Below are 25,371 nucleotides of genomic sequence, written 5' to 3' on the forward strand. Positions count from 1 at the left end.
TATAGGGGTGTAATGAATCATGATTCAAATGTTTTTCATAATTTAAATACTTAATTAATTTTAGTTTAAAAATAAATAGAAATAGAGTCGGATATGAATAGTTGCAAGCGGCTGATATGAATCGTTGAGTTTGAGCAAGTAAAGTTAATATTACTCTTGAATTTTCGCTTTCAGTGAAAAAATCTATCACTTGTAGTTGTAAGGCTACCTCCAGCAGCTTACTCTTCTCACTATTCATCCCACTTATTTCAAGCTTTATTCTATAAATAGTCTAGTCTACAATATAAAAACAGTGTTTTATACATCTATATACATGGTCTGCTGTAGATAGCTTGCTGTAGATAGCTTGACGGTATATATTGAAAAGCAATCATGTTATCCTCACAATCAGAGTGAGTAAAGAAGGCTTTAACACCAACAAGCTAAGTTCTTGTTTCATAGGATCATTACTGATATGTATGGCTCTAGTATTATGACATATGAAAGGAACGGTGACGCTAAGGGGGATAAATTAGTCAATCTATTTTCACACTAATGTATAGCCTCTATTTCTCCCTTAAACAAAACCTATATAAATTATCAAATATTTATATATGTAACTAATGTTTTGTTTAAGTGTTGTTATCTCTATCGCAAAAGAAGTTTTATAACCTAGGTTTTAGACATATACACTAGCCTATGTCTAAGCTAATAAAATAAAGCAGATAACCAAATGTAACAATATAAATACAAAAGCTTAAATATGACAGAGATACAACCTTTCGTTGTCGTGTCGGTGTTTTTACCGAGGCATGAAAAAGTGAACAAGTTTTCTACTGGTTCTCGTGGAGCCCAATGCAATGGAACCCCACGCGAGGGCCAAGCTCTCGGTCAGATTACTTTGTAGGTAGCCTTGGAACATTTCCATATACAAGTGGTGCTCCGGTTTTGGTATATCTCGGATGCTCGTTGTCTCCATTATCAAGCTTTCGGCTAAAACACCACAAGCCTTGTTCCCTCTAGTACAAGGTGGTGCAAGGGCGGGCCTAGGATTTGGAGGATGTGTATTCGAAATTTTACTAGCACATTATTTTTTGACAGCGTAAAGCCTTTATACATATATAATTAATTATAATATCACATAGAAATATTTCATAGAATATAAAATATATATCACATAATTGAACATACACATTACACAACTAGTAAACTAGACCATAACTCATGCAACAAAGAATGACCCATAAGATGATGTTCAATACTCAACATATTAAAATATTAATTGTTTGACGTAATTAAGTGGCTAGTGGCAATATCTAAAATATATAGAGAGACTCAAGTGGTTGGTTGCAGGTTGCGACATCGCCTGGCGCTGGTTGCAAGTCACCATGGGCAGCATGCCGATGCCGCGCCGACGCTCCCTTCCCCAGTCCCTATCGCCACGCCGGTGTCACCACCGTCCGTTGGGATTAGGGTTGCGTGTGCGTCATGTCGCACGTCAGGCGTGCAGAGAGGCAACAACCCTCCAATCAGGCTAAAGATTGTTGGGTCCGATGGGCCACATGATAGAGAAAGAGGCTGGTTGATATGAAATTTTGGTCCAAATAGCTATAAAACATTGTTGTTTTTTATGTTTTTACAATATTTTAGTGTGTATACATTGCATATACATGTTTACATAATTTGTTTCACCAAAAATAATTGGTATTCAAATGAATACCTTTGATTCAATATGGGCTCGCCCCTGCGATGACGTCCATATCATAAACACAGTTGGTGTTGGCGTCCATATCATAAACACAGTTGGTGTGATCTCACAAGACTACAAGCCACACTCGGTACAATACAGTGGTGCACACAAACATCAAGTGTTGAGGGTGTCTAACCTCACTTCTAACAACTCAAAATTAACTTAGAGAAAGAGCTATAACAATAGTTTAACTAACATAAGCACTTCGCAAAGCACCTACGCTAATCAACGAGTGATTCTCCAAACACTTAGGTGTCTATAGCTATAGGAATAGAGTCTCAACTTTCTTGTATTGTTTCTCAACTCCCACACATCTCAAATAGTCGGTTGGGATCATATTTATAGCCGCCATGTCCAAACTAGTCGATGAAAATGACACAAAATTTTTGTATACTCATAGGATACTCTGATGTGGTCACCAGACACGTTCGGTGCATTCCACGTGCAATAGGCGTTAGAAATAGTTGTCGCTGATCATTTATCTTAGGGTATCCAGTGCGATCACCAATGCTACACCAAATATATCTGGTGCATGTAACCTGGTTCGGTTGCATTTGCAACCTCTATGAGTACCCTATCTAGTGCGGTATTAGGTGTACCATCGGACATGTCTAGTGCTGTCGAGTACCATAATTAGGGGTACCCAGATTACGTCTCTAATCATCACCAGAACACACGAGTACCAGGGAATCATAGGGCGAAACACGCTCACCGACCTCCAAGGTCATACAGGACCAAATCAGGATTCGCCCGAGGCTCCGCATGCCGCCTTGGATATATATAATAAAAACATATTTGGTGAGAGATGCCACTTATATATATATATATATAGAGAGAGAGAGAGAGAGATGCCACTTTTACAATATGGAACATTCATTTGGTGGAAATGAAGGCATGTTTTCGTACGAGTGTAGAAGCAGCATATATATATATATATATATATATATATATATATATATATATATATATATATATATATATACACATATGATTTTGATCTTGGGAGCATGATAAGTTTGTCAAGAAGGGTCAACAAGACTCGATAAAACTCAACACAGAGCAAGTAGCATATACCATGAAAGATCATATTTGACTTTTGGTAGGGATTTATCGCCATTGAGGAAAAATCAAGGTTTTCATTGTTTTCTCAAAGCTAAAATTCTGATAGTCATTCTTGTTTGGAACAATATTATAACAGCTCTTGTCTTTGCTATATCATATCTCACAACAACTTAGACGTAGTTATAACACTTATAGACCACAAAATTTTAAGTTTGTGAAGGTTTCATGTGGAGCCAAATAATTCAATCTTAGAGAAATACAAAGTTGTGTACTAGGAACTAAAGAAATATTAACAAAGAAACCATTCATCATCTTCAAGATAAGAAGAATAAGCATGCATAAAACAAAGGGAAAATTCCAACTAACTCCCCTCACCAATTGACAATGTCCATATAATCCCCTAAAGTATTTTTATTTCTTTATGTACAAACTGAGTTTTTTGTGCAAATTTTGTTGGTAAGTATCTAATGCCATAACTTAACCTAGAAAATTATATTATGATTTTTATAATTGTTTTGGTAGGTTAGAGATGAGATAAGATAATAACTTTAATGATACAAAACTAAATATAAAATAACGATGAAAAATTCTTAACATATTTTCGTAACAGAAGTTAAAAAAGAAAACTTACCTATGTGGGAGAGGGAATCTCCCCCAAGCTTCTTTGCTTTCTATGGTCTAGGTGGTCATGGCAAGACACATCTTTGTGTCTAATATGCCTCCCATTGAGGCATGTTCCCTTGTTGTGGGGACTAGAAGAAGTTGGTAATTTTGGTCGATGCCTCATCGCAAGGCTCCTTGGTCAATGCGAATCTCACCAACTTGATTGATGAGTTGCTTCACATCCTCTCTCAATGTATGATATTTCCTATCTCATGAGGATGAGATGTAAAATCATGCATTTTGAGTACATGATGGTGGTGGCTGAGGCATCTTGCTCGAGATTGAGTTTTACCTGGCACTTGACATCTCTTCTTATTCATCATCATCTTCTTCATATGATATGCCACCTTTATAAAATTGTGTGGCTTGTATCATGCTCCTTATAACGCTTCCTATGCTTGTTCCTGCAAAACTTGAATAAGTTACTAGGTTTAAACTCAAGATTCCAGAGGTCAAATTGATTGATTCATCGTGTGAATAAGTTTACAAGGTATGGTCTAGCCTCCGCCCTTCATCCTCCCTGTTGAGAGCACCTAGAGGGGGGGGGGTGAATAGGTGATCCTGTAAAAATCAAATACTTGTAGCCACAAAAACTTGGTTAAGTGTTAGTGCAATGTGACTAAGTGGCTAAGGACCGAGCTTTTGTGAAACACAATGATCACAAAGAGAGACAACACAAAAGACACGGTGATTTATCCCGTGGTTCGGCCAAGTATAACACTTGCCTACTCCACGTTGTGGCGTCCCAATGGACGAGGGTTGCACTCAACCCCTTTCAAGTGATCCAATGATCTACTTGAATACCACGATGTTTTCCTTTCTTTTACTTTCTCCCGTTTGCGAGGAATCTCCACAACTTGGAGCCTCTCGCCCTTACAATTGATGATCACAAAGAAGCACGAAAGTAAGGGAGGGGAGAACAACACACACAAGACTCAAAAACACGAGCACAATCACACACACAAGCCACAACTTGAGCTCACAACACAACTCAAGGAGTTCTCTACTCAAATGGAGCTCAAGTCACTATCTCAAAGAATCGAATGCGCGAGAATGGAGTCTTGGTGCTTAGTAATGATCAAGGAATGCTTGAGTGACTCCTCCATGCGCCTAGGGGTCCCTTTTATAGACTCAAGGCAGCTAGGAGCCGTTGGAACCCAACAAGGAAGGCAATTCTTTCTTTCTGTCGGGTGGCGCACCGGACAACCACTGTAGCATGTCCGGTGCGGATCTCCTTCCATTCCTGGCGCAGCGGACCGTTGGATCTTAGGGCTGGTTGGTGCGGCGGACACTGTCCGGTGCACACCGGACAGTCCGGTGCCCCCAGCCGACCGTTGGCGTGGGCCACGCGTCGCGCGCGGATTGCGCGGTCGACCATTGCGCTGGCGACCGTTGGCTCACCGGACAGTCCGGTGCACCACCGGACAGTCTGGTGAATTATAGCTGTACTCCGCTGAGAGCACCTAGAGGGGGGGGGGGGGGTGAATAGGTGATCCTGTGAAACTTGAAACTTAATCCACAAAAACTTGATTAGGCGTTAGCACAATAATGCCAAGTGGCTTAGAGAGGAGTCTCAACAAAACACAATAACCACAAGAGATCAATCACAGAGATGGCACAGTGGTTTATCCCGTGGTTCGGCCAAGACCAACGCTTGCCTACTCCACGTTGTGGCGTCGCAACGGACGAGGGTTGCAATCAACCCCTCTCAAGCGGTCCAAAGACCCACTTGAATACCACAGTGTTTTGCTTGCTTTACTATATCCCGTTTGCGAGGAATCTCCACACTTTGGAGCCTCTCGCCCTTACACTTGAAGTTCACAAAGAAGCACGGAGTAAGGGAGGGATGAGCAACATACTCAAGACAAGAAATCACAGCAACACCACGCACACAAATCGCAACAAGAGCTCACAACACAACTCAATGAGTTCACAACTCAACTAGAGCTCTAATTGCTATTGCAAGGAATCAAAAGCGCGGAATCGATGTCTTAGTGCTTAGGAATGCTTAGAGAATGCTTGGTGTACTCCTCCATGCGCCTAGGGGTCCCTTTTATAGCCCCAAGGCAGCTAGGAGCCGTTGAGAGCAATCTGGGAAGGCAATTCTTGCCTTCTGTTGCCTGGCGCACCGGACAGTCCGGTGCACCACCGGACACTGTCCGGTGCGGATCTCTTTCCTTAATTGGCGAAGCCGACCGTTGGCGCCTTGGAGCCGTTGGCGCACCGGACACTGTCCGGTGCATACCGGACAGTCCGGTGCCCCCTTCCGACCGTTGGCTCGGCCACGTGTCTCGCGCGGATCGCGCGGCCGACCGTTGGCTCACCGGACAGTCCGGTGCTCACCGGACAGTCCGGTGAATTATAGTCGTACGCCGTTAATTTCTTCCCGAGAGCAGCAAGTTCGCCTGCGCCAGTCTGGCGCACCGGACACTGTCCGGTGCACCACCGGACAGTCCGGTGCACCCAGACAGAGCTGGCTTTGGCTGAACAAGGCCATCTCTTCTCCAATTCGATTTCTCCTGTTTCCAGCACTTAGACACAATACATTAGTCTCTAAAACAATGTACTAAGTCTGAGAAACATACCTTTTGACTTGATTTTCACTTTGTCCACCACTTTGCATAGATCAACACTTAGGCACTTGTGTTGGACACTAAATCACCAAAATACTTAGAAATGGCCCAAGGGCACATTTCCCTTTCAATCTCCCCCTTTTTGGTGATTTATGCCAACACAACATAAAGCAAGTAGAACAAGTGCAAAATCACTTCAAATAAGAACTCAAAATTGTTTTGATTCAAATTTGACATATATGGATCATTCTTTGCCACCACTTGGTTTGTTTTTGCAAATCAAACTCAATTTCCTAAGTCAAACACACATGTTGAAACATAAAGAGATATTTCACGAGAAATTGATCAAGGATTCAAAAACTCCCCCTTTTTCCCATAATTAAGCCTTCTCCCCACAAGAGACCAACTTTTGACAATAAGAGGCAAACAAGAGTATTTTGACAAACAAAAACTCTAACTCTACTATTTTCAAAATTCACAAGTGGTAGCTGATCCATTTATTGCTTTGGCCTTATTTTCTCCCCCTTTGGCATCAAGCACCAAAACGGGATCAATTTTGGCCCTTTAACCCCATTGCCTCACCAAAATCTTCAACTAAGAGTAAACAAGCAATAAGAGTATAGAGATGAACTTGGAATAAGTTACTCTTTCATCGGAGTGCAGTGGAAGTCTTGCATGGTCCAAGTCCACCGTTTCCCTTTCAATTCACCTTTGAAACTAAATCAAGCAAACTCAAGTACATGGTTAGTCCCAAAGAGTCAAGTTGTAACACATCTCCCCCTAAATAAGTGCATCACTTGTAAAGGACTTGTGAGGTCCGGGGAGTGTTTGTAGAACTTGAGCACCATAAATAAACAACAAAATGCATTAAGGAACATGATCAAAGGCATAAACACATGTATGCTATCAATCAATCCAAGTTCCGCGAATCTAAGACATTTAGCTCACTACGCAACTTGCAAAAGGTCTGCTCATCTAATGGCTTGGTAAAGATATCGGCTAGCTGGTTCTCGGAGCTAACATGAAACACTTCGATATCCCCCTTTTGCTGGTGGTCTCTCAAAAAGTGATGCCGGATGTCTATGTGCTTTGTGCGGCTGTGTTCAACAGGATTATCCGCCATGCGGATAGCACTCTCATTATCACATAGGAGTGGGACTTTGCTCAGATTGTAGCCAAAGTCCCTGAGGGTTTGCCTCATCCAAAGTAGTTGCGCGCAACACTGTCCTGCGGCAACGTACTCGGCCTCAACGGTGGATAGGGCAACGAAAGTTTGTTTCTTAGAACTCCAAGACACCAGGGACCTTTCTAAGAATTGGCACGTCCCCGATGTACTCTTCCTATCGACCTTACATCCAGCATAGTCGGAGTCTAAATATCCAATCAAGTCAAAGGTAGACCCCTTTAGATACCAGATCCCGAAGCAAGGCGTAGCGACTAAATATCTAAGAATTCGCTTCACCGCCACTAAGTGACATTCCCTTGGATCAGATTGAAATCTAGCACACATGCATACGCTAAGCATAATATCCGGTCTACTAGCACATAAATAAAGTAGAGATCCTATCATAGACCGGTATGCCTTTTGATCAACGGACTTACCTCCTTTGTTGAGGTCAGTGTGTCCGTTGGTTCCCATTGGAGTCTTTGCGGGCTTGGCGTCCTTCATCCCAAACCGCTTGATCAAGTCTTGCGTGTACTTTGTTTGGGAGATGAAGGTCCCATCCTTGAGTTGCCTCACTTGGAACCCAAGGAAATAGCTTAACTCGCCCATCATCGACATCTCAAACTTTTGAGTCATCACCCTGCTAAACTCTTCACAAGACTTTTGATTAGTAGAACCAAAAATTATGTCATCGACATAAACTTGACACACAAAAAGATCACCATCACAATTCTTAGTAAAAAGAGTTGGATCGGCTTTCCCAACCTTGAAAGCGTTAGTAATTAAAAAGTCTCTAAGGCATTCATACCATGCTCTTGGGGCTTGCTTAAGTCCATAGAGCGCCTTAGAGAGCTTACACACGTGGTCGGGGTACCGTTCATCCTCGAAGCCAGGGGGTTGCTCCACGTACACCTCCTCCTTGATTGGCCCGTTGAGGAAAGCGCTCTTCACATCCATTTGGAACAGCCTGAAAGAATGGTGAGCGGCATATGCTAGCAAAATACGAATGGACTCTAGCCTAGCCACAGGAGCAAAAGTCTCCTCAAAGTCCAAACCTGTGACTTGGGCATAACCTTTTGCCACAAGTCGTGCCTTGTTCCTTGTCACCACGCCGTGCTCGTCTTGTTTGTTGCGGAACACCCACTTGGTTCCCACAACATTTTGCTTGGGACGAGGCACCAGTGTCCAAACTTCATTTCTTTTGAAGTTGTTGAGCTCCTCTTGCATGGCCAACACCCAGTCCGGATCTAGCAAGGCCTCCTCTACCCTGAAAGGCTCAATAGAAGAGACACAGGAGTAATGCTCACAAAAATTAACTAATCGAGACCGAGTAGTTACTCCCTTGCTAATGTCACCCAAAATCTGGTCGACGGGATGATCCCTTTGAATCATTGCTCGGACTTGAGTTGGAGGTGCCGGTTGTGCTTCTTCCTCCATTACATGTTCATCTTGTGCTCCCCCTTGATCACACGCCTCCTCTTGATGAACCTGTTCATCTTCTTGAGTTGGGGGTTGCACCATTGTTGAGGAAGAAGGTTGATCTTGCTCCTTTTGTTCCTGTGGTCACACATCACCAATCGCCATGGTTCGTATTGCGGCCGTCGGAACATCTTCATCTACATCATCAAGATCAACAACTTGCTCTCTTGGAGAGCCATTAGTCTCATCAAAAACAACGTCGCTAGAGACTTCAACCAAACCCAATGATTTGTTGAAGACCCTATACGCCTTTGTATTTGAATCATAACCTAACAAAAACCCTTCTACAACTTTGGGAGCAAATTTAGAATTCCTACCCTTCTTCACTAGAATGTAGCATTTACTCCCAAAAACTCGGAAATACAAAACATTGGGTTTGTTACCGGTTAGTAGCTCATACGACGTCTTCTTGAGGAGGCGATGAAGGTAGACCCTGTTGATGGCGTGGCAAGCCGTGTTCACGGCTTCCGACCAAAAGCGCTCGGGGGTCTTGAACTCTCCAAGCATCGTCCTCGCCATGTCTATAAGTGTCCTGTTCTTCCTCTCTACCACACCATTTTGCTGTGGTGTGTAGGGAGCGGGGAACTCGTGCTTGATCCCTTCCTCCTCAAGGTACTCCTCCACTTGAAGGTTCTTGAACTCGGACCCATTGTCGCTCCTTACCTTCTTCACCTTGAGCTCAAACTCGTTTTGAGCTCTCCTTAGGAAGCGCTTGAGGATCCCTTGGGTTTCAGATTTATCCTGCAAAAAGAATACCCAAGTGAAGCGGGAAAAGTCATCAACAATAACTAGACCATACTTACTTCCTCCTATGCTTAGATAGGCGACGGGTCCGAAGAGATCCATATGTAGCAGCTCCAGAGGTCTTGATGTGGTCATCACATTCTTGCTGTGATGCACTCCTCCCACTTGTTTACCTGCTTGACAAGCTGCACAAGGTCTATCTTTTTCGAAAGTAACATTGGTTAGACCTATCACGTGTTCTCCCTTTAGAAGCTTGTGAAGGTTCTTCATCCCCACATGTGCTAAGCGACGATGCCACAACCAGCCCATGCTAGTCTTAGTAATTAAGCATGCATCTAGACCGGCCTCCTCTTTTGCAAAATCAACTAAGTAAAGTTTGCCGTCTAATACACCCTTAAAAGCTAATGAACCATCACTTCTTCTAAAGACAGACACATCTACATTAGTGAATAGACAATTATATCCCATATTGCATAATTGACTAACAGATAACAAATTATATCCAAGAGACTCAACTAAAAACACATTAGATATAGAGTGCTCGGATGAAATAGCAATTTTACCTAACCCTTTTACCTTGCCTTGATTCCCATCACCGAATATTATTGAATCTTGGGAATCCTTGTTTTTGACGTAGGAGGTGAACATCTTCTTCTCCCCCGTCATATGGTTTGTGCATCCGCTGTCGATAATCCAGCTTGAACCCCCGGATGCATAAACCTGCAAGGCAAATTTAGGCTTGGGTATTAGGTACCCAACTCTTGTTGGGTCCTACAAGGTTAGTCACAATTGTCTTAGGGATCCAAATGCAAGTTTTATCTCCCTTGCATCTTGCCCCTAACTTCCTAGCAATCACCTTCTTATTCTTTCTACAAATGGCAAATGAAGCATTGCAAGCATGATATATTGTAGAAGGTTCATCAACTTTCCTAGGAACATTAACAACATTTCTCCTAGGCATATGAACAACATATCTCCTAGACATATCTCTACCATGCATATAGATAGAACTAGAAGCAAACATGGCATGAGAGTCAAAAGCATCATAAGCATTACAACTCCTATAAGACTGTCTTCTATCATGGTACATAAAAGCATGGTTCTTTTTAGCACTACTAGCCATAGGGGCCTTCCCTTTCTCCTTGGCAGAGATGGAAGCCTTGTGGCTTGTTAAGTCCTTGGCTTCCCTCTTGAAGCCAAGTCCATCCTTAATTGAGGGGTATCTACCAATCGTGTAGGCATCCCTTGCAAATTTTAGCTTGTCAAATTCATTCTTGCTAGTCTTAAGTTGGGCATTAAGACTAGCCAATTCATCATTCAATTTGGAAATTGAAACTAGGTGTTCACTACATGCATCAATGTCAAAATCTTTACACCTATTGCAAATCATAACATGTTCTACGCAAGAGTTAGATTTACTAGCTATTTCTAGCTTAGCATTCAAATCATCATTTATGCTCCTTAAGCTAGAAATTGTCTCATGGCAAGAAGATAGTTCACAAGAAAGCATTTCATTTCTTTTAACTTCTAAAGCATGATATTTTTGTGCCTCTACAAATTTGTCATGCTCTTCATATAAAAGGTCCTCTTGTTTCTCTAAAAGTCTATCCTTTTCATTCAAGGCATCAATCAATTCATTAATCTTATCTATTTTAGTTCTATCTAATCCCTTGAACAAACTAGAGTAATCTACTTCTTCATCACTAGACTCATCATCACTAGAAGAATCATAAGTGGCACTGTTTCGAGTACATACCTTCTTCTCCTTCGCCATGAGGCATGTGTGACGCTCGTTGGGGAAGAGGGATGACTTGTTGAAGGCGGTGGCGGCGAGTCCTTCATTGTCGGAGTCGGATGACTAACACTCCGAGTCCCACTCCTTTCCAAGGTGTGCCTCGCCCTTAGTTTTTTTGTATGCCTTCTTCTCCCTCTTGTTCCCCTGTTCCTGGTCACTATCATTATCGGGGCAGTTAGCGATAAAATGACCAATCTTACCACACTTGAAGCATGAGCGCTTCCCCTTTGTCTTGGTGTTGCTTGGCTGCCCCTTGTGACCCTTTAGCGCCGTCTTGAAGCGCTTGATGATGAGAGCCATCTCTTCATCATTTAGCCCTGCCGCCTCAACTTGTGCCACCTTGCTAGGTAGCGCCTCCTTGCTTCTTGTTGCTTTGAGAGCAAAGGGTTGAGGCTCATTGATTGGACCATTCAATGCGTCGTCCACGTATCTCGCCTCCTTGATCATCATTCGCCCGCTCACAAACTTCCCAAGAACTTCTTCGGGCGACATCTTGGTGTACCTAGGATTTTCACGAATATTGTTCACCAGATGTGGATCAAGTACAGTAAAGGACCTTAGCATTAGGCGAACGACGTCGTGGTCCGTCCATCGCGTGCTTCCGTAGCTCCTTATTTTGTTGATGAGGGTCTTGAGCCGGTTGTATGTTTGGGTTGGCTCCTCGCCCCTTATCATTGCAAATCTCCCGAGCTCGCCGTCTACCAACTCCATCTTGGTGAGCAAGGTGACGTCGTTCCCCTCATGAGAGATCTTGAGGGTGTCCCAGATCTGCTTGGCATTGTCCAAGCCGCTCACCTTATGGTACTCGTCCCTTCACAAAGAGGCTAACAACACAGTAGTAGCTTGTGCATTTTTATGAATCTGTTCATTAATAAATATAGGATTATCCGAGCTATCAAATTTCATTCCATTCTCAACAATCTCCCATATACTTGGATGGAGAGAGAACAGGTGACTACGCATTTTGTGACTCCAAAATCCGTAGTCCTCTCCATCAAAGTGTGGAGGTTTGCCAAGAGGGATGGAAAGCAAATGTGCATTTGAGCTATGCGGAATATGAGAGTAATCGAAAGAAAAGTTTGAATTAACCGTCTTTCTTTTGTCGTAGTCGTTGTCGTCGTTGTCCTTTTGGGAAGAAGAGGACTCATCGCTGTCGTCGTAGTAGACGATCTCCTTGATGCGCCTCGTCTTCTTCTTCTTCCCATCTCTTCGTTTGTGGCCCGAGCCTGAGTCGGTAGGCTTGTCATCTTTTGGCTCGTTGACGAAGGACTCCTTCTCCTTATCGTTGATCACAATTCCCTTCCCCTTAGGATCCATCTCTTCGGGCGATTAGTCCCTTTGTGAAGAGAACGACTCTGATACCAATTGAGAGCACCTAGAGGGGGGTGAATAGGTGATCCTATGAAACTTGAAACTTAATCCACAAAAACTTGATTAGGCGTTAGCACAATAATGCCAAGTGGCTTAGAGAGGAGTCTCAACAAAACACAATAACCACAAGAGATCAATCACAGAGATGGCACAATGGTTTATCCCGTGGTTTGGCCAAGACCAACGCTTGCCTACTCCACGTTGTGGCATCCCAACGGACGAGGGTTGTAATCAACCCCTCTCAAGCGGTCCAAAGACCCACTTGAATACCACGGTGTTTTGCTTGCTTTACTATATCCCGTTTGCGAGGAATCTCCACACTTTGGAGCCTCTCGCCCTTACACTTGAAGTTCACAACGAAGCACGGAGTAAGGGAGGGATGAGCAACACACTCAAGACAAGAAATCACAACAACACCACGCACACAAATCGCAACAAGAGCTCACAACACAACTCAATGAGTTCACAACTCAACTAGAGCTCTAATTGCTATTGCAAGGAATCAAAAGCGCGGAATCGATGTCTTAGTGCTTAGGAATGCTTAGAGAATGCTTGGTGTACTCCTCCATGCGCCTAGGGGTCCCTTTTATAGCCCCAAGGCAGCTAGGAGCCGTTGAGAGCAATCTGGGAAGGCAATTCTTGCCTTCTGTTGCCTGGCGCACCAGACAGTCCGGTGCACCACCGGACACTGTTCGGTGCGGATCTTTTTCCTTAATTGGCGAAGACGACCGTTGGCGCCTTGGAGCCGTTGGCGCACCGGACACTGTCCGGTGCACACCGGACAGTCCGGTGCCCCCTTCCGACCGTTGGCTCGGCCACGTGTCTCGCGCGGATCGCGCGGCCGACCGTTGGCTCACCGGACAGTCCGGTGCTCACCGGACAGTCCGGTGAATTATAGTCGTACGCCGTTAATTTCTTCCCGAGAGCAGCAAGTTCGCCTGAGCCAGTCTGGCGCACCGGACACTGTCCGGTGCACCACCGGACAGTCCGGTGCACCCAGACAGAACTGGCTTTGGCTGAACAAGGCCATCTCTTCTCCAATTCGATTTCTCCTGTTTCCAGCACTTAGACACAATACATTAGTCTCTAAAACAATGTACTAAGTCTGAGAAACATATCTTTTGACTTGATTTTAACTTTTTCCACCACTTTGCATAGATCAACACTTAGGCACTTGTGTTGGACACTAAATCACCAAAATACTTAGAAATGGCCCAAGGGCACATTTTCCTTTCAGCCGCCACAGTTTCCCGAGAGTGGCTAGTTCGCCGGAGGACAGTCCGGTGCACCCAGACTGAGCAGCAGTTGGCTGTACACAGCCAACTCTTTTCCAATCCTTTTCTTTTCCTGATTCTAGCACTTAGACAAATATATTAGTACACAAAAACCAATGTACTAAGTCTAGAATCATACCTTCTTGTTGATTTGCACTTCATTCATCATTTGGCATATAATAACTCACTTAATAGGTGTTGGACACTTAATCACCAAAATATACTTGAAATGGCTCAAAGGCACATTTCCCTTTCAATCTCCCCCTTTTTGGTGATTTATGCTAACACATCAAAAAGCAACAAATAAAAGTGCAACATCAATGCATTGAGAACAAAATTAGTCTTTGACAAGATTTGACATATTTGGATCGTTCTTTGCCACCACTTGGTTTGTTTTTGTAAATCAAATTCATTTTCTTATCTCTAAGTCAAACACACATGTTTAGGCACAAGGAGAGATAATCCAAGAGTAAAAATGATTAAGAGCCAAAAAACTCCCCCTTTTCCCATAATCAAACATTCTCCCCACAAGAGACCAAATTTTGATAGTAAGAGTATTTTGACAAATCAAAAGTTCTACTCTACTCTTTTTCAAAAATTTCAAAAGTGGTAGCTGACCTATTTGCTTTGGCCTTATTTTCTCCCCCTTTGGCATTAAACACCAAAACAGGATCAATTTTAGCCCTCTAACCCCATTGCCTCACCAAAATTGTCAATTAAGAGCAAAAAGGCAATAAGAGCATAGATATGAACTTGGAGTTAATATCGGTGTGCAGTGGAAGTCTTTGCATGGTCCAAGTTCACCTTTCCCTTTCAATTCACCTTTGAGACTACATCAAGTAAACTCAAGCACAATTGTTAGTCTCAAAGGGTCAAGTTGTAGCACTTCTCCCCCTAAATATGTGCATCATTCACATATGGACTTGTGAGGTCCGGGGATCCCTTGCACAACTTGAGCACCATATAAATCTCATAAATGCATAAAGTAACTTGATCAAAGGCATAAAACACATGTATGCTATAGATCAATCCAAGTTACGTGAATCTAAGACATTTAGCTCACTACGCAGCCTGCAAAAGGTTTTCTCATCTAAAGGCTTTGTAAAGATATCGGCTAGCTGGTTCTCGGTGCTAACATAAAACACTTCGATATCTCGCTTTTGCTGGTGGTCTCTCAAAAAGTGATGCCGGATGTCTATGTGCTTAGTGCGGCTGTGTTCAACAGGATTATCCGCCATGCGGATTGCACTCTCATTATCACATAGGAGTGGGACTTTGCTCAGATTGTAGCCAAAGTCCCGGAGGGTTTGCCTCATCCAAAGTAGTTGCGCGCAACATTGTCCTGCGGCAACGTACTCGGCCTCAGCGGTGGATAGGGCAACGAAAGTTTGTTTCTTAGAACTCCAAGACACCAGGGACCTTCCTAGGAATTGGCACGTCCCTGATGTACTCTTCCTATCAACCTTACATCCAGCATAATCGGAGTCTGAATATCCAATCAAGTCAAAGGTTGACCCCTTTGGATAACAGATCCCGAAGCAAGGCGTAGCATCTAAATATCTAAGAATTCGCTTAACGGCCACTAGGTGACACTCCCTTGGATCGGATTGAAATCTAGCACACATGCATACGCTTAGCATAATATCCGGTCTACTAGCACATAAATAAAGTAAAGACCCTATCATAGACCGGTATGCCTTTTGATCAACGGACTTACCTCCTTTATTGAGGTCGACATGTCCGTCGGTTCCCATTGGCGTCCTTCATCCTGAACCGCTTGAGCAAGTCTTGCGTGTACTTCATTTGGGAGATGAAGGTGTCGTCCTTGAGTTGCTTCACTTGGAACCCAAGGAAGTAGTTCAACTCGCCCATCATCGACATCTCAAATTCTGTGTCATTACCCTGCTAAACTCCTCATAAGAATTTTGGTTAGTAGAACCAAATATTATGTCATCGACATAAATTTGGCACATAAATAGGTCACCATCACAAGTCTTAGTGAAAAGAGTTGGATCGACTTTCCCAACCTTGAAAGCATTAGCAATTAAGAAATCTCTAAGGCATTCATACCATGCTCTTGGGGCTTGCTTAAGTCCATAGAGCGCCTTAGAGAGCTTACACACATGGTCGGGGTACCGTTCATCCTCAAAGCCAGGGGGTTGTTCCACGTACACCTCCTCCTTGATTGGCCCGTTGAGGAAAGCGCTCTTCATGTCCATTTTAAACAACCTAAAAGAATGGTGAGCGGCATAGGCTAACAAAATGTGAATAGACTCTAGCCTAGCCACAGGAGCAAAAGTCTCCTCGAAATCCAAACCTGTGACTTGGGCATCACCTTTTGCCACAAGTCTAGCCTTGTTTCGTGTCACCACCCCGTGCTCATCTTGCTTGTTGCGGAACACCCACTTGGTTCCCACAATGTTTTGCTTGGGACGTGGCACCAGGCTCCAAACTTCATTTTGCTTGAAATTGTTGAGCTCTTCCTGCATGGCCAACACCCAGTTCAGATCTAGCAAGGCCTCTTCTACCCTGAAAGGCTCAATAGAAGAGACAAACGAGTAATGCTCACAAAAATTAGCTAATCTAGAGCGAGTGGTTACTCCCTTGCTTATATCACCCAAAATCTGGTCGACGGGATGATTTCTTTGAATCGTCGCTCGGACTTGAGTTGGAGGGTCCAGTGGTTCCTCTTCCTCAATCACTTGATCATCTTGTGCTCCCCCTTGATCACACGCCTCTTCCTGATGAACCTGTTCATCTTATTGAGTTGGGGGTGCACCATTGTTGAGGAAGAAGGTTGGTCTCGCTCTTGTTGTTCCTGTGGTCGCACATCTCCAATCGCCATGGCGCGGATTGCGGCCGTAGGAACATCATCTTCATCTACATCATCAAGATCAACTTGCTCTCTTGGAGAGCCATTAGTCTCATCAAATACAACGTCGCTAGAGACTCCAACCAAACCCGATGATTTGTTGAAGACTCTATACGCCTTTGTATTTGAGTCATAACCTAGCAAAAACCCTTCTACAACTTTGGGAGCAAATTTAGAATTTCTACCTTTCTTCACTAGAATATAACATTTACTCCCAAATACACGAAAGTATGAAACGTTGGGTTTGTTACCGGTTAGAAGTTCATATGAGGTCTTCTTGAGGAGGCGATGAAGGTAGACCCGGTTTATGGCGTGGCAAGCTGTGTTCACAGCTTCCAACCAAAACCGCTCGGGCGTCTTGAATTCTCCAAGCATCGTCCTCGCCATGTCTATAAGTGTCCTGTTCTTACTCTCTACCACACCGTTTTGCTGTGGTGTGTAGGGAGCAGAGAACTCGTGCTTGATTCCTTCATCCTCAAGATACTCCTCCACTTGTAGGTTCTTGAACTCGGACCCATTGTCGCTTCTTATCTTTTTCACCTTGAGCTCAAATTCATTTTGAGCTCTCCTTAGAAAGCGCTTTAGGGTCCCTTGGGTTTCTGACTTATCCTGCAAAAAGAATACCCAAGTGAAGCGGGAAAAATCATCAACAATAACAAGACCATACTTACTTCCTCCTGTGCTTAGATAGGTGACGGGTCCAAAGAGGTCCATATGAAGTAGCTCCAGAGGTCTTGACGTGGTCATCACGTTCTTGCTGTGATGAGTACTTCCCACCTGTTTACCTGCTTGACAAGCTGCACAAGGTCTATCTTTTTCGAAAGATACATTGGTTAGACCTAACACATGTTCTCCCTTTAAAAGTTTATGAAGGTTCTTCATCCCAACATGTGCTAGACGGCGATGCCACAGCCAGCCCATGCTAGTCTTAGCAATTAAGCATGCATCTAGATTGGCCTCCTCCTTCAAAAAATCAACTAAATAGAGTTTGTCGTCTAGTACCCTTAAAAGCTAATGAACCATCACTTCCTCTAAAGACAGACACATCTACATTTGTAAACAAACAATTGTAGCCCATGTGGCACAATTGACTAACCGGCAGGAGATTATAGCCTAGCGACTCTACTAAAAATACATTAGAAATAGAGTGCTCATTTGAGATAGCTATCTTGCCCAAGCCTTTGACCTTGCCTTGATTCCCATCTCCAAAGATGATCGAATCTTGGGAATCTTTGCTCTTGACGTAGGAGGTGAACATCTTCTTCTCCCCCGTCATGTGGTTTGTGCATCCGCTGTCGATAATCTAACTTGAGCCCCTGGATGCATAAACCTGCAAGACAATTTAGGCTTGGGTCTTAGGTACCCAACTCTTGTTGGGTCCTACAAGGTTAGTTACAACATCCTTTGGGACCCAAATGTAAGTCTTGTCTCCCTTGCATTTGGCCCCCAATTTCCTAGCAACCGCTTTCTTATTCTTACAACAAGTTGCAAAAGAAGCATTGCAAGCATGGTAAATTGTAGTAGGTTCATTACATACTTTTCTAGGCACATGATGAACAACATTTTTCCTAGGCATATTTCTACCATGCACAAAAGAAGAACTTTCATTACATACTTTCCTAGGCACATGATGAACAACATTTTTCCTAGGCATATTTCTACCATGCACAAAAGAAGAACTTGAAGCAATCATGGCATTCCTATGAGCATTTCTAGAAAATTTTCTATCACTACAGATGAAAGCATGATTCATTTGAGCACTATTAGCCATAGGGGCCTTCCCTTTCTCCTTGGCAGGAATAGGAGCCCTTTGGCTTGTTAAGTTCTTGGCTTCCTTTCGAAAGCCAAGCCCATCCTTAATTGAGGGGTGTCTACCAATAGTGTAGGCATCCCTAGCAAATTTTAGCTTATCAAAGTCATTTTTGCAAGTCTTAAGTTGGGCATTAAGACTTGCTACTTCACCATTTAATTTTGTAATAGAAGTAAGGTGTTCAACACATGCATCAACATCAAAATCCTTACACCTATTACAAATGACAACATGCTCTACACAAGAACTAGATTTATTAACTACTTCTAGCTTAGCATTTAAATCATCATTTGTTGGGGACTTGTTCTCAACTGCTTTGAATTAAGAACAAGGCAACATAGAATGTGAAATGTTAATGCCATTCGTCCATTGAAGCATTATCTCCCCAAGGATATAATGATCTTCGGACGAAGGCCATGAGCGGAAAATCACGAAGGTCGTACCTTCGTGACTGGAGTTGTGAAATAATGTAAGATGAAATATAAAATATAAAACATAAAGAAATGATATATCAAAACACATAAACTTATCCGTATATTTTGTTATACAAACTTAAATATTGAAACATGACATTCAATTACATTTATACCTTCGTCTTGACAGAAGGCAATAATCCAAGCGTAGTGTGCCAGTGATTACCAGATTGCGTGAACAGTACATGGGTACTGTTCACCTATTTATAGACACAGGGCGCAGCCTCTGTAGAATTACATTTATGCCCTTTACAATCGATTACAATAATGACACAAAATATCATGGGTCTATAGGTCATTTTATCTTTAAGTCGGTTCACCCCCTTCATCTTGAGACATGTCGCTATGCCGAAACTTTATGGGCGATAGCTTCGGCACTGCTTTTGAGAGGGTCTGCCGAAGGTGTTTCTTTCTTCAGGATCTTCGGCTACGAAGCATACCCCCAACAGTAGCCCCTTCGCGGTGCTAGATCGTTTTTCGTAACGAGCTGGATCCGTGAAAAAATCTTCTAGGCTTCGGGATGCCGAAGATCCGAAAAACACCTTCCCTGAGCTCGTTGCCGAGAAACGATTAAAATACTCCGAGCGCGAGGTGGCCCCATCATGCAGCAGTTACGCACGCTCTGGCGATTCACCTTCTTGAACTCTATGGCCCACCGTTCAGTGGGTGCGGGTGGCTGTTTGTCCGGTGCGGAAGACCTTGATGATTCACCTTCCCACCTACAGCACTATATAAACAGACGGGTAGGTGTGAAGTTACCACAACATTCATTGCTATTGCGCTGTTTTGCTACCAAAAATTTGACCAAAGCCGAAGCTTGCTTACTGCATCCTCAACCGAAGCTATTTATTTTGTTCAAGCTTCGTAACAAGAAAGAGCTTCGGCAAAGTTAAAAAAAATTTCAACTTCGTTTGAAAAATAAGAAATTCAATCATCAGATGGCTAGGGTACGCTCAACAGCTAGGGTTACTCGCGACGGAGAGGAAGTCGAAGGTGCCAAAACCGATCCAATCCCTAAAGTGATGAAGCGGTCAGGGCTGGTAGTATCGGAGGATGCACCTGCCGCTGAAGCTGAGCAGGCTGATGCTGAGGAAATTGAATCTGAAGACGATTACAGCGCCGTGCCATCTAAACCCAGCCACCTGGAGTTTGGGACATCCACCATTTCTGAAGGTGATATGCCCAAGCTGATGAATTTAGGCTATTTCAGTGAAGCAAAAAAGGAGCTGGTTCGTTTCGGCGGAGAGGAAATTACTCCAAAGCCGGGAAAGGATGAAATAGTGGTCTTCAAAAGCTTCTTTAAAGTAGGATTAAGATTTCCTTTAAATGGGATGATTGCTGATGTTTTGAAGAAGTTTGGGATTTATCTTCATCAGCTAACTCCTAACGCCATCATTAGGCTTAGCGTTTATATCTGGGCCCTCTGAAGCCAGGGGGTAGAACCATTTGCCGAAGGCTTCTGCCTAGTGCACGAGCTTTATTATCAAACAAAAGCTAGAGGAGATGGGCTGCATGAAAACTTTGGTTGCTACAATTTTGCATATCGCAAAAATACGAAATTTCCAGTTATCAGCTATCGTACCAAGTGGCCAGCTGGCTGGAAGTCTGAATGGTTTTATGTTAAAGTTGATGAAGAAAAGGAGAAGCTGGTCCAAAGTCCACTAGAATTAATCTTCGGAGAAACCAGACCTCAGTGCAACATGACACCAGAGAGTCCAAGCCAAATTGCTGTGGGCGAATTTCGAGTTATTGCGGAGCATATTGGCACTAGGGACTTGCTGCAAGAATTCTTGGCTTTTAGAGTGTTCCCAACTTTGAAAGAGTGGGACATGCCGAAGCTTAAGGGAGAAAAGAAAAGGGGGGAACTTATTCGGTTGCCCTATTATTATAAATTCAAGAAACATTTCAAAGTGCCTTGCCAAGAGTGGTTAGACACAATTGAAGTTATGTGCAACGAAGTTCTTGGCAATTATTCTAAAAAAGAGGATCAACTAATGACTGCAGCCTTCAGCACCCGTCCGAAGCGAAGGTTAAATTGGGTGATGGATGCTCTGAACTTTGAGTATCCTAACTACGAGCGACTAGACAGGGGTGCCGAAGGGCAGAAGAGAAAGAGAGTGGCTAGTGTTCTGAATAAAGAAGCTACTAAAACGATGAAAGACGATGAAGAAGAACTGAAAAAGAAAAAGCTGAAGCCTGAGCCGAAGATAGATGCTTCGAAGAAAAGAAAAGTTGCAGCTCCGAAGCAGAAGACAACTGATGTAGAAGAAGAAACTGTTGCAACACCCTCTGCCACCGACGTGGAGGAAATCTTAAAGGTAATGACTGAATCTTTGCCTATCAAGCTAAGTCCACTGGGCCACATCTGACGAAACTTTTTCAGAAGGGAAAGGAGCCCTCGGTAACGAAGAAGGCAGCTAGGCCGAAAAACAAAGAATTATTATAATGACAGAAGTTATTGAAGGGACACCACCACAAGCTTCAGCTTCGAAGGCACCAGCTGTTGAGAGCGCAGCAGCTACCGAAGCTGCCACGACCGAAGATGTACATTTAGAAAGCACACTTTCTAACATTGATAAGATACTTCTGAACATGGCTACAGAAGAAGCTACCGCAGCCGCTGAAGAAGCCATAGCTACAGTACCTGAGAAGGAGAAGGAAATAGCTGAAGATACTTCGGAAGAGGAAATTTTCAATTTTCAAAACTTAGTTGGACAAGAGTTAACGAAGGCTGAAAAAGAAGAGTTAAAAGAATATGCCATATCCTGTGGATATCAACCAGGGGCACTGCTCTTCGGTGGTGTTGATGATGAGAAGTTAGGCTGCGTCCGAGATCAAACCGAAGCGAAGGTTATCGGTACTCTATCAAAGAGTATTGGTTTCCCGAAGCTCGAGACAGACATTAGCCGCTACCGACGACAGCACATCGTCGGTAGTTTATTCTATTCCAATTTTAAGGTAAAAAACTTTTCTTCAACTTTTATTGTCTTTAACAACGAAGATGTTTTCTAACGAAGGTTGTTTGTGCACAGAGTATGCTGTTGAGTAAAGCTTTGAGAATGCAACAAGATTTTGAAGATAAAAAACATGAAGTTATAATTGAGAGTTTAGAAAGCAAAATAAAAGATCAAGCAGCTGCTCTTGAAAAGAAGGACTTCGAGCTTCAGACAACAGAAGGTTTATTAGCAGAAGCTAAAGCTAAAATTGCAGAATTAAATACGGAGCTTCTCTCAAAGTCAGAAAGCTTTGAACAGGAAAAGCAGAAGTTTAATGCAAAATTTGAGGCTGAGGTCGAGAAGAGTTCAAATTTGCAAAAATCATTGACAGAGCTTCAAAACAAATGTCTGGAGTTCAGTAGCCGATGTATACAACGGCTGAAGCAGGTTTTCAATTCGGTTGGAGCCAGCTGCAAAAAATTTAATCCTTCGACTGAAGACCTGCCGGGGGCCTTCGAACATATCGAGGGTGAAGTTGATGACCTTGATGAAATTATAGCCGGACATGGTGATTTCTGTGCCTTGGTAGCTTCTCGGGGCACAGCTGTCGCCTTCCTGAAATCTGGTTGCCAACATGGAAAGGTTGTTAATAGACCCAACTTTAGTTTATCACCAGCAGATCTGGTTGATATTCCCAGTCTTGCCCGAAGCATAGGAAACAGATTTATAAAACTAGTATGGATGAAGGGTGGACGAAGCATAGCTGGTGACGAAGCTCGAAGTCATCTTAAGCTGGTAACAAAATCATACCTTGTGCTTACCTCTTCCTTTAAACTTGAATTTTCCTTAGAATACTTTAATATGTACAGGATGACGAAGCCGAAGAGCAAGATGACGAAGCTGAAGAGTAAGATGACGAAGTCGAAGCTTAACAGACGACGAAGCCGAAGCTCAATAGATAATAATGAAGCTTGAATAGATAGTTGTGGAAAAAACTCTAAGAACTCTTGTAATAGCCTTTGTAAAGAATAATGTAATTAAATTTTACTCTGTGAACTTTGTCCATACCTTGTAATATATTCTTACCTTTCTATCAATGTATGAAGTGCTTCGATGTGAACGAAACTAGCATTTTTTGAGCCGAAGGCGAAAAACACCTTCCCTTCTTTTCGTACACAGTGAAGCATAAAACCACTTCTTTTTCCTTTTGCCGAAGCCTTGTCTTTAGAGCCGAAGCAACCGCCTGTGTTATGATGATGATGATCCTATGTATGTCTAAATGAATGTTTATGAATGCAAATGTATGATGTAATGTGTCGTGCAAATGAATGTCCAAACACACGCATACGAAGCCACAACCATAGCCTTCATTCCCTTGGGAATGACCGAAGTCTTTTTGTCGTTTATTTTTCGGCTTTACCGCTTATTTTTCGGTGTATCAGCGCTGACTTTTCGCTGTAAGTTCTGCATCCCCTTAGGAATGTCTTTTGAACTTCTTCGCCTTCTATTTCAGTGGTATCACGTTGACTTTTCGCGCTTCGCCTTATATTTCGGTGGTATCAACGTTGACTTTTCGCTGTAAGCTCTGCATTCCCTTAGGAACGACTTTTGAGCAGAAAACTTACACCGCGCTCCCTTAGGAACGGCTTTTTGTAGCTTCGTCGTGCTCTGCATCCCCTTAGGGACGACTTTCGAGCTTCTCCCTGTTTTTTTCTTTGCACTCGATGGTGGATGCTCAGCTTTTACATTTACATTTTTTGGGGGATTTTGCTCTTGTAGAGCTAAAATAAGAAAAAGAGAAATTACATGCTATGGCCCCATTAAAAACCTTTCTCCCCCTTTAGAAAGGAAAAGGGTGCCATAGGAAAAATAAAAAGATTACATCAAGCTATACATAATATCTCCGAAGCTCATCCGCATTCCAAGATCTAGGAATGTCGTTGCCGTCCATATCCTTCAATCTGTAAGAACCGGGTCTTGACGAAGATACTACCAGAAAAGGTCCTTCCCACTTCAATTGTAGCTTGCCTACTGTATCTGGGTTGGCAACTCTCCGAAGTACCAAATGCCATGGCTTAATGTTTTTTAACCGAACTTTTCTATCACGCCATTTTATTGTTTCGGCTTGATATTTATTGATGTTCTCCATGGCCTGAAGCCTGGTCCCTTCTATAGCATCTTTTGTCACAGAATAATCAGCTTCGTCCTCTGCCGAAGCCACTGTTCTTATTGATCCTGCTTTAGCTTCTTCTGGGGTTATTGCTTCGTCACCAAACAGTAATTTGAATGGTGTAAAGCCAGTTGACCTTGATATTGTTGTGTTGTGGCTCCACACCACTTTGATCAATTCCTCTGGCCACTTTCCTCTGGGCTGATTGAAGATTAACTTCGTTATTCCTGTCATTATAATGCCATTAGCTCTTTGAACAAGTCCATTTGACTCCGGATGTCTGACCGATGCAAAATGAATCTTCGTGCCAATTTGTTCACAGAACTCATTGAAAGCTTCAGCATCGAACTGTGTTCCGTTGTCCACAGTAATAGCCTTCGGCACTCCGAAGCGATAAACAATATTTTGCTAGAAAAATTTCTGGACAGTGACCGAAGTTATTGTGGCTAAAGGCTTCGCCTCAATCCACTTGGAAAAATATTCTACCGCCACCACAACATATTTTAGATTTCCTTGTGCTGGTGGAAGTGGGCCTAGCAAATCGAGGCCCCACCTTTGCAACGACCAAGTGGGCTATATTAACTGAGTTAAAGATGAAGGTTGCTTCTGGTCTCTTGCACATTTTTGACAACCTTCACATTTTTGGACTAATTCTGCTGCATCCGAAGCTGCCTTTGGCCAATAAAATCCTTGTCGAAAAACTTTTCCCAACAAGGGCCTAGATCCGATGTGAGATCCACACAGACCTGCATGTATCTCCATTAATTCCATACCTTTAGTTCTTGATAAACATTTGAGAAGTGGTGAACAAACTCCATGTTTATACAATTCCCCTTCTATTATCACATATGGTCTTGTTCTTGCCTCCATTCTTTTGTTATAAGCTTCGTCACTTGAAAAACAATTGCCTTGAAGGAAAGATATTATTTCAGTTCTCTAGTGTTCGCTGTGTACTGGAGAAATAGTAAGCACTGCTCTCTCCATGAGCTCAACCGAAGGTGCTTTTATTGCTTCAAAAAATACTTCGGAGGGTAGGGGAGCCCCTGAGCCGCTGATTTGGCTAGCAAATCCGCATGCTCATTTTCACCTCTTGGAATATTCTTGACGGAAAACCCTTCGAAGGAAGCTTCCAACCTTCGAACTGCATCCAGATATTTTTCAAGCTTAGGATCTCGTGCCTTGCTGCTCTTATCCACATGGCCAGCAATAACTTGAGAATCAGTCTTTAGGATGACCCTTCTTATTCCCACTAGGT

The 25,371-nt window shown here is 43.1% G+C and overlaps 1 protein-coding gene across 4 annotated transcripts in view; it reads left to right on the top strand.

Annotated features, from left to right (window-relative positions):
- The window catches only part of LOC103630174 (Putative MYB DNA-binding domain superfamily protein), a 33,449-nt gene extending 10,386 nt beyond the window's left edge, over window positions 1-23,063 (top strand). For 2 of the 4 annotated variants that reach the window (XM_008651256.4, XM_008651257.3), the window contains one exon: window positions 1,333-1,710. Coding sequence is in view for 2 of the 4 variants with exons in the window: in XM_008651257.3 (XP_008649479.1) it covers window positions 1,333-1,452 (120 nt within the window). In the remaining 2 variants the exon portion in view is untranslated. Of the gene's footprint in view, window positions 1-1,332; window positions 1,711-22,815 lie in introns of those variants that run through there. The other 2 variants (XR_004850348.1, XM_008651258.4) reach the window with 2 other exon arrangements.
- Window positions 23,064-25,371: the final 2,308 nt, after the last annotated feature.

Source organism: Zea mays, chromosome 6 (assembly GCF_902167145.1).
Source record: "Zea mays cultivar B73 chromosome 6, Zm-B73-REFERENCE-NAM-5.0, whole genome shotgun sequence".
Lineage (NCBI taxonomy): Eukaryota > Viridiplantae > Streptophyta > Magnoliopsida > Poales > Poaceae > Zea > Zea mays.